Genomic DNA, 10,109 nt, shown 5'->3' on the forward strand with positions numbered 1-10,109 from the left:
GGGGGGGGGGGGGGCGCAGGCACTCACGTGGCGGCAGAAGTAGTAGAAGCCGAGCGTCATGACGAAGATCATCCCTGTCATCGAGCACCTGGACGGCACCAGGGGCAGCCTGTGGGACCGAGGACAACTCAGCTGAAGGGCGCCGTGCTGCCCGCTCACGAGGGGGCTCTATTCCCTCTGATCTGGCTGTGCTGTTTCCTGTCACCCAGAGACTTCTCTCAGCGGCTTAAGTGCCTCCGCATCAAGTCCAGATGCCCACTAGGCAGTAAAGCTTTCTGAAATCATTGGGTTTTTGTCTTAACAGCCAACCAACTCCTGGCTCCTCCTGGCTGCACTTGGAATCCACATCAGGCCTTCGGGGATGCTCCCCGGATGTTGAATAAACACTGCATCACCTGACTGATCACAAAAGTAGCTGCAACCATCCAGGAATCTGGAGACGGGAGAGACTAACTAACATCTCGGGGATGGGATGAGGGCACAGTTCCACCATGCTTTTGTATAACCGTCACCCATATTTTTGTGTGGAGCTGTACATCATTTCCATTACTGTACGGTATTCTATTATATGAATATACTCTGTTCATTGTTGATGTCATTTGGGTCGTTCTCATTTGTTTTGGATGTTTGTAGGTGTGTGTGGTTATTATAAACAGTGCAACTGTGGACATTCTTGTTCATGTATCCTGGGACATATATATGTGCATTCGTTTCTCTAAGGTGTACACATAGCTGTGGAATAGGTCTACTTTCAGCTGTACTAATTAGCTCCAAATTGTTTTCTAAAATGGTTGTAACAGTTTATACTCCCACCAGGAATGTATGCATTACCATTATTATACACGATGTGATCAGACTTCTTAATTTTCGCCAAACTGATAGGGGTGTGATGGTCTTTCACAGTGGTCTGAATTTGCACGACCTCAGTTACCTGAATGCCTTTCATTTATTAGTGCCCAGTTAGATTTCTTCTTTTGTGAAACACTCTTCAAGGCTTCTACCCACCTTCTGTTAGGTCATCTTTTTTTTTTTAAAACTTACTTAAAAGTCTAGTCAAGTCACTGAATCATACAATTCTAAAACTTTAGAGCTAGAAGGGACCTTGAAGAACTTCTCGTCTGATAGCCTCTTCAAGAGATGAAAACTGAGACTCAGGAAAAGTGGCCTGAGGCCCCACAGAGAATCACTGCGGCAGGGTTCAGAATCCAGGTCTTCTAGTTTGAATGCAATAGTGTTCCTTCCCGCTCCTGTTTCTGCCGTCTGTCCTGCCAGCCGGTAAACGCAGCTGTCCTCCAGTTGGCTGCTCTCTTTTCACCTCAGCCCAGCCTGCTCTCTATCCCACCGTCTAAACCACACTGCTCGCCAGGCCTCACTCTTTTTGACTCAGGAGAGGCCAGTGTGGCCAGATGAGCACTGAAGTCTGCTGCAGTCTCCCTACAGAAACACACACTCACTTCTCCAGCTTGACTATCCCACGTCACGTGCCTCTGGAAGGATGAGACCATGGGGCTTTGGCCTGTTGTATTCCCTGCCTCTAGAAGAAAGGAGCCGAAAACGCAGACCAGGATGGGAAAGCGGTCACCCTTACCTGTCAGTGCCATTGAGCCCAGGGCTGGAAGGTACCTGCATCTTCTCTAAGGCCACCATCGGAAAGCTGTTGGGACAGATAATAGCACACTCAGGCCCCATCGGGTACAAGAGACTGGTGCCCAGCCAAACACTGAGGTGACCCAGGTCTTCAACTCCTCAAGAAGGGGAAGGATGTGTCCTGGGATCACAGCCAACCAGTGGCCCGTCTGTGAGAAACCACAAACCCTGATTCCCATACAAGCCGTGGATGAGCCCTAGAGACAGACGGCCAGCTCAGTGCAGACCCATGACCTTGAAACAGGGCCTGGGGGGTGGGAGGAAGGAGACTATGCAGATCCCCAAACAGGTTTCATCTTACTCGTGTTCTTGGAAGCGTCTGCGGTCGTATTCATCAAAGATGGGGCGCCAGGCGTAGATGTTGATGACGGCCACAGCCCCTGCGATGAGCAGCATGAGTGTCAGCTTGACCATGTGGCTGACCTGCACCAGCATGATGGTGGCGATGAGGGACAGCACAGCGACGTAGTTGTAATACTTGGGGTTCTCCACGCAGCCGTCCTCTATCTGCACCCCTGAGGTGCCGTTGGTGGGTCCCATGTAGTACTGGAGACAGCTAAGCTGGAGGCCAGGACCGTAGGGGAGAGCGCGGGGTGCAAGGGGACAGCAGACACTGGTCAGAGAAGGCGGGGCTGTGGCAGCTGCCACTTCCCACGGCTCCCTCAGAAACACCGAGAAAGAAGAAAAATTTACCAGGGCACAGTAATACAAAAGTCAGTTAATTCCTGCTAAGAGCTTTACCATCATCTCCCCTGATGGTCATGAAAATTCTCTTGAGTATTTTAGTGCTGCCACCATCATAGGGAAAATTCGGAGAGGCCGCCCTTGCCCAAAGTGGTGGAATTAGCAAGCAGCAAAGCCAGAACCAGGAGTCCGCTCGTTAGGTTTCAAACCCAACGTGCACTTGCCCACAGCACTCTGTTGCTTCCGGAGGGGCCGTGAGCCAGCCAGGCCGCTCCTCAGAGCTTCACTGCAACGGCAGCCAGTCTCCACTCAGACCCTTCATTTCTGGAGTCTGGTCGCCGGTCCCACTGCTGGGCAGACGTGGTCAATGGAAAGTGCATCCATAAACCGAATCAAACCTACTTGTCTTCATTTTCACCCACTGGTGCTTGTCTGGCTTTGGGGAGGCTCTCAGCATGTGAGTCTAGCACGTGGAAAGTTTCACACCTCCCTAGTTTTTCTCCCCTCCACAGGACTTCCAGATGTCCTGCCAGTGTCCATGACCCTGTCAAACAGTGGCTCCCAGACCTCGGCACCAGGCTCCAGGGGGGGTGTCCTGACACGCAAGGGGCCCAGGCCTTTTCTTCCCTGCCCTGTGGCCACCAGCAACCCCTGGGCGTGTCAGGTTCTGGAGCTCCTAACTCCATTCCTGTTGGACTTTGGATCAATTGGCCCTGGGGCTTCTCACGTACACTGCTACCAGAATAAGTCTCCATGCTGACTTTTCTCCCATGCTTCAATTGTTAAAGATAATAAAGCAAATAATATAACATTATATTTGCAAAAAGCAGGACTCTTAAGAGAGTGTATCTGGTACAGTACTACCAACATTGGAGGGAGCTGGGAGGCCTGACCAGAGAGCACCAGTGACAGCTCCAAGTGCCCAGTGCTCAGGAACTGGCTGGTGGCTTCCCACTGCCATCCCTTCTCCCCAAGAAAGCCTCTGCTGCCCCCTCACGGGACCCACATGAACTGAGGACAACAGAGCAGAGGATTTCGTCTACCGCTAGCCATCTGGGATCAGTGAAATTGCCATCCCAGTGACCCACCTCTGGAAGGTGTGGCCTTGTTCAAATGGATGAAGGCCAAACAGGAGCGCTCCTCTGGTGGAGCCGGTTTACCTCCCTCGTCCTGATGGATGCCTGATGCTAGCCACACTGTAGGGAATACTTAAGATAAACAGAAAGCTTAGGAGTATTGGGGCCCCTGAACAGTGAGACATGGAGAGAGAAAACACAGGACGGGGATTTAGAACCGCTTCAATTCTCCACTCTGTTACTTACTGGCTGTGTGACCTAAAACAAGTGATTTAACCTCTCTGAGCATCATTTTTTCACATGAAACTACAAATGATACTGACCTCTCAGGATTGTTATAGAGATTAAATGAGACAGCATATGTAAACCACCCAGAAAGGAGCTGGTGCCTGGCGCTGGGCTCCTGGACCCGGGGAGAGTGAGGAACTGGGGAAGACAAGGAAGTCTCAGAGGCATCCCGGGGAGAAGACCCCGCCGTTTGGCCAGGATGATCGTTTAGGAACCTAAGTGCCACTCCAAACCTGTGTCTGTTGGGGGTGGGGAAATGGGCTGGCAACTGCTCATGCAGGCTAATCCAGAAGCCTCCTCTGAGAGTGGGCGTCCCTTCAACAGGACAGCAGGGGCTCACCATGTCCACGACGTTTGCCATGACCAGAATGAAGATGGCCAGCATGGCCCAGGTGTTCCTGGCCCAGCGCGTCCGGTCGATCCAAGTCGAGAAGGCCACGATCTTCTTAGGAAAGGCCTAGAAGGATGGAATTTCCAGGCCCTTGTGTCTTGACAGCCTTCCCCCTGTAAACATGACTGCTAACCACTCTGCTCGCTCCCATACTTCCCAGGAACCTGGAAAGTAGTGCCGCGTGTGTGCGTCAACCAAAACCTGGCTGCGGCAGAACTGAGAAGGCGCGGATCCCAGCTCTGTCTGCCCGTCCTGCTGGATGTGCAGGTGACACACCACGGCTGCCAGATATCAGAGCCCTTCCCAGAGCTGCGCGGCGACCGGCCTGAGCCTGTGGACAGCACCACCAGCAGCAGTCCACTCGCTGTCTCTGGGCGGCAAAGCCACGTTAGGGGAGAATTTTCAGGGCCGGCCGTCTTTGCCTGGCTACTTACTCCCGCTTTCCCTGGGTCAGTGTACCTAAATCCCCCAAGTTACTCACAAGCCACCTGCCAGATTCATTTTCCTAAAATGCTGCTTTTCCCTTTTTTTCTGATCAAAAACTCTGCCTGGCACCCAGTGCTTATAGGAGAAAGTCTCAATCTCTGTGTGTGGCTTTCAGGGTCCTTCACAACTGGAGCCATTCCACCTTCTAGCTGGGCCTCTACTGCTTTTCTACACAGGTTCCCATTTATGTAGACTCTGGCTCACCCACCCACGCGCGCTCCAGGGCCTGGCCCAAAGTGGGTGCAGAGCCGATAATGAAGACGTGTGTAATGTATGAATGGATGAGTGCCTGAGCCACCCCAACGGAAGTCCTCTACTTGTCAGGATCTGACAGGACACAACTCCATCAATACGCACTTTCACAGGGAGCGATGCTCACTTCCAGACATCTCTGAGCCAAAAGGAAAAGTGCTTCTTACCCGAGGAAAGATGGCAGCCAGCGAGCAGACAGTCAGGGTCAGGAGCAGGACCTCGCCAACCACAAAGGTCACATAGTTTGTCATCAGCCTGTGAGAGAGAGAAAACAATCCAGGAGAGGACCAGAGGGAGTAGTGGGCTGGGTCAGGGGCCAGGACAGTAAAGGAAGGGAGACACAGGGCAGGCCCCCTAAGCAAGGCACAAGCCTGTACCCGAGAAGTTCCATGTGATACCAGGGAGTTGCTGCCGGCTGTGTGCAGGGCCTGGGGACATGGGACCCTCCCCAGCTGTAACTGTTCTTTGGGACATTTCTTAAAGAAGGACAGACTCACAGATGCCCTGTGCAGAGCCCAGTAAAACCTGGGAAGGGATTCTTAGAACAAGCATTCTGCCGTGTCGCAATGATGAAAGGGGAGAGCACAGAACAGAGACGCTTACTGCTGAAGGCTGCTGAGGGTCACAGCATTCACCGCTGTATCCCTAGACCTTAGCCCCAGGCACAAAGTAGACAGCAAATATTTGTGAAATGAATGAATGAATTTGGTCCCCACAACAATTCTGAGTTAGCGTGGGCAGGTTTTATTATCTTCAGATCATCATCATCATCATCTTTCACTTTACAGATGAGTAAACTGATGCTCCAGGAACCCTTAGTGATGCACCCAAGGTCACAGAAGAAATAAGTGAGCAAGCCGAGTCCAGAACCTAGGACCATGTGACAAGTCCAAGGCTCTTTAAGTTCCCCAAACTGATCAGAAGAGGGCTCCACACCCCCTCCTTTCTGGTGGGGAATCCCTGAGCTGGAGGGAGCTGCTGATCGGCCACGGGGAGAAAGGGAGGAAGGGAGGGGGCAGCGATCCTTCAGTTGGGCTTCAGCAGACGGGGGCAAGGATTCCAGAACACCCTGCCTTGCCCCAGAGGACCTGCTGCTGTGAGAGAGACCAGTCTGCACCCAGAGCCTGAAATCTGTCTTTTATAACACGAGCCAAGAAAGGGAGCCGATGAGCCGTGGTGACCGAGGTTGAGGAGCGTCCCCGTCCTGTCTCCTTGTCCCAGAGCCACTCAGACCCACCCAGCCAAGGTCTCCATCCCCCCGGACCCTTCCTCCCTCAGCCTTCTCAACCCTGGTGTGACCCCCACTTTGACGCGCGTGCTATTCTAGGACCGAGGAGCAGAGAGAAGGAAGGGGGTCCAGGGCGCCGTCCCAGCATTCCCGGGGGCTGCTCCGGGGGATGGGGGGCAAGGAACAGAGCCTGCGCCCCTGCGTCAGGCTCCAGCTGAGGCCCACACCCCGCAGGCCTCTGGCCTAGGAAGCTCGGCACCTTCCACCCTCCCCTGGCTGTCAGGGCCGGCCCTGCCCCTCCCTCACCAGGGGTCGATGAGAATCTCAACCAGGGCGGTGCAGAGCAGGACGACGCAGGAACAGCTGAAGGCGGCCCCGCTCTGCTTCTCCTTCTCCACCGAGTAGCGCGTTTCCATCTCGCGGTCCGTGAACCGCATGGACAGGAAGAAGGTGTTTCTCTTCCTCACCCTGCAGTGCAAACAAGCCCTATGAGATGCAAACATCACATCTGTCTCTGCCTGCCCGGAAGGGGCCGTATTTACGATGACTGACTTCCTGGGCCAGACAAGGCACGTGCCAAGGGCAAGGGGCCAGCTGCCTGAGGGGCCACTTACACCTGGGCGGACTCCCGCTCCAGCAGGGCCTCGTTGAGCAGCTGGTTGAGCTCGTGCTCATCCTCGGAGGCGTCCACCACGCGATCGGCCAGGTCCTGAAGCCGCAGCCTCCGGCGAGGGTTGGGGAATGAGGGGTTGTCAGCCTGCAAAGCAGTGTGGCGGAGTTGGGGGGGCAGGCGGGATGGAGGGGGGAGAAGTTGGGGAAAGACAGGGTGGTATTGTGGGGAGGGGGAACTAAAGGGATCACACGAGCACCAGCCCCTTGAGTCTCAAGATCATTTCTCGGGAAAAGTCTTCCCAGTGCTGTCACGTGGCTCCGTCCTGCTTGGGTGTGGACCCAAAAGCCACAGTCCTTCCTGGTTTCCCTGGGACTCCAGGTCCCAGGCCCTGTAGCCCCTAACAGAAGCTCTGCAGTGATCGCCCACTAATGGCGGCGTGGGGAGCAGCCACCGGGTGCCCGAGTGGGAGACCTGGAATTTGAGACTGCTGCTGAGTCAGTGGGGTCCTGGCACCTCCTGCTACGAGGATGGGGGTGTCACACAGCCATACCCTGCGGCATCCTTGGGGATGTAAAAGACCCCCAACCCTACGCTTAAGGGCGCTCTTAAAGGAGCTCAGATCTGGCTCATTTGGGGGAGGAAGACCTGAGGGGGAAAGCTATGGAGAGAAAATAACATCCTTATTACTAGTGGGGTGGTAGGACTGGGGTACCCCCTACCATTTTTATTCCTGGTCACAAAGGAAAAGCCTCCGCTCCAAACACATGACTCCAGACTATGGTTACACAGCCATCAGCCCAAATAACAACTGGGAATGGGCTGATTAGAGCTGTCTGAACGGGTCCAAGAGTGTATCTGGAAGCCAGAATCAAGACACCCCGGGCTTAAGCTCAGGCGTGCTGCTGGTTGAGTCTGACCCCGTATAATCCATGTCCACCCCAGCCCCAATTTTCTTCTCCGTAACATGATGTGGATGTTCTGTTCCAGCACCAGGAACCTCTGTCCCTGAAGCGTATCGGGAGCAGTGCGACACTGGCTAATTGTGAGGAAAGAAAATCACAGGCTGCTAAGCCTCTGCGTCCTTCTTGTTAGTGAGTTACACTGAGTATGTATTAACACTTTCGATCAAGAAACTCACAATAGGGAAAAGTTACTGAGTGCTGTGGTGCTCAAGGAAAACCCAGTTTATCTTCAGCCCTCTACCCTCTTGTCTTCCAGCACATGATCCACAGGCACGGGGCAGTTCTCTCTCCCCTGCAGCGAGACTAGCGGTGTGGCCGACCAGCTCACGGCAGCCTCCAGAGGCCGAGACCCGTCTCAGCACTGGCCTCTGTCGGTGGATATACTCAGGAAGCTCTTTAGTAGTGGATGGATCCTGGACGCTCTCCCAAGGTGCATCCCATCCTCAGGGAGCCAGCCTGTTCATTCCTTTGGAAACCCCTCATCTGTGCACAGGACTTGTGGGGTTTGGACCTAACCAGAGAGGTGAGCCCAGCCCTTTAGTGTCACTTCTGAAACAGCCCTGGATCCTAGAGAAATTTCCGTGGGTGTCCTTACTGCCCTCAAATCTCTAGGATTCTGGGACATGGGAGCCAGACAAGGCCTCAGAGGTGAGCACCTCTTCTGACCTCAGCCACCTCCACCCCATGTAACTGACGAGGAGACCGTGAGGCCAGGGGGCGGGGCGGTGACCAGCCCAAGGTTACACAGCCACCAAAGACAGAGGCCAGGCCATCCCGGGCCTCGCCCCGCACGTACCTGGGCATCTGGCTCCTCGGACGTGGAGCCGCTGGTGTGGATGCTCCCGTTAGGCTCCTTGGTCTCAATGAGGGCAGGGGAGCCGGGCTTTGAGGAAGGTGGCACTCCGTTCAGCAGAGCCTGCAGCAGAAGGGAGTGGCCATCAGGAGCCCCCAGGCACTGCCAGATGCACACCCAGCGTGGGGTTGGTCTACTCTCAGTCTGGAATCTTCCCACCAGAGTTCAGAGGCCTTGTAACCTTAGAAATCTCACTATTCAGTTCTTTCTCTAGACCATCAATTTTAAAACACTGTAATTTTCTAGTATCCATTTCTAGTATTACAACTTTTCTAAGCAGAGAAAGACCCTATTGTTCCAACTCCTATTTTTAAAACAGTAACTCAGTGACACAGTGATTCACAGAGATCTTTTCTGGGGTCGAGCCCTGTCAAATGCCTTCCAAAAGTCTGAATAAATTCCATAAACCAATTTCCCCAATGATTATTTAATTTACTCTGTCAAGGAAAGCTACTACTCTATACAGGAAAACAGCTCATTCATTCGTTTACCAAGTATTTACTGGGTACCTACTGTGTGACAGGAATTGTTGTAACTCCTGGGGACACAGAATGTCCTAACCTCAGAGCCCACCTTCTAGTGAGGACAGGCGGACATCAGCGAAGTAAAGAAGTAAATGATTACAGAAGGTCAGAGAGCAGTGCTCTGGAGAGGTGGAGTAGGCAAGGGACACAGGGATTGCTGGGGAGTGACTGTAAGGGGGGTGGGGGAGGTGTCACCACGAAGATGACATTTCCGTGAAGACCTGGTGCACGTCACACGGCTCTCAGGGACGGGTTATAGCAGGCGGAAGCCCGGAGCGGGCTGGAGGCCCGGAGTGTCTGAGCAGCAGCCAGGAGGGCGGCGCTGCCCAAGCCCAGTGAGTGAGAGGGGTGGGGCGGTGAGGACCTGCTGGATGGGGTTCCTGACCTCAGGGGACTTTGGCTCTTCCTCTGAGTGAGATGAGGACCGAAGGAGGGTGTGGAGTGGGCAGTGCGGAGGGTGGGGGCATGTGTGTGTGACATGATTTCACCTAACATCCCAGCAGGATCACTCTGGCTGCTGTGTGGAGATGGCGGGTGGGGGGGGGGTGGGGGGGCACGGGGCAGGGCGACAGACTGGGAGACCACCACACTGACCCAGGCATGAGATGGCTTGGATGAGACGGCGGCTGCCAGGGTGTGAGGAGAGCGGGGCGAGAGCTATAGCTTGCAGGAAGGGGCTCATGGATTGTAGAGGGGGGTCAGGATGTCTCCAAAGGTTTGGAGCTGAGCAGTGAAAAGAACAGAGTTGCCACTGATTGAGACGGGGAAGACTGAGGAAGAGCTGGTTTTAGGGTAGAGAGATCAGGAGCTCAGCTTTGGACCTGTTATATACACAGATGGAGATGCACACCTGGCTGCAAGTTTAGTACAGGGATGCCGGTTGGGGCTGAGATCTCAATTTGGGAGTTGTCGGAGATGTCATTTAAAACAACTGAATGAGGGCTTCCCTGGTGGCGCAGTGGTTGGGAGTCCGCCTGCCGATGCAGGGGACGCAGGTTCGTGCCCCGGTCCGGGAAGATCCCACGTGCCGCAGAGCGGCTGGGCCCGTGAGCCATGGCCGCTGAGCCTGCGCGTCCGGAGCCTGTGCTCCGCAACGGGAGAGGCC

The 10,109-nt window shown here is 54.3% G+C and overlaps 1 protein-coding gene across 1 annotated transcript in view; it reads right to left on the bottom strand.

Moving 5' to 3' along the window:
- ADCY3 (adenylate cyclase 3) overlaps positions 1–10,109 on the bottom strand; it is an 89,454-nt gene that overhangs the window by 7,089 nt on the left and 72,256 nt on the right. Inside the window, exons 8-15 of the mRNA XM_007455506.1 lie at positions 8,424–8,543; positions 6,667–6,809; positions 6,359–6,520; positions 4,992–5,079; positions 4,036–4,152; positions 1,949–2,208; positions 1,589–1,654; positions 28–109 (exon numbers count right to left, since the gene is read on the bottom strand). Of these exons, the coding sequence (XP_007455568.1) occupies positions 28–109; positions 1,589–1,654; positions 1,949–2,208; positions 4,036–4,152; positions 4,992–5,079; positions 6,359–6,520; positions 6,667–6,809; positions 8,424–8,543 (1,038 nt within the window). The remainder of the gene's footprint in view (positions 1–27; positions 110–1,588; positions 1,655–1,948; positions 2,209–4,035; positions 4,153–4,991; positions 5,080–6,358; positions 6,521–6,666; positions 6,810–8,423; positions 8,544–10,109) is intronic.

The sequence above is a fragment of the Lipotes vexillifer genome, unplaced genomic scaffold (assembly GCF_000442215.2).
Source record: "Lipotes vexillifer unplaced genomic scaffold, Lipotes_vexillifer_v1.1 scaffold131, whole genome shotgun sequence".
NCBI classification, from domain to species: Eukaryota; Metazoa; Chordata; class Mammalia; order Artiodactyla; family Lipotidae; genus Lipotes; species Lipotes vexillifer.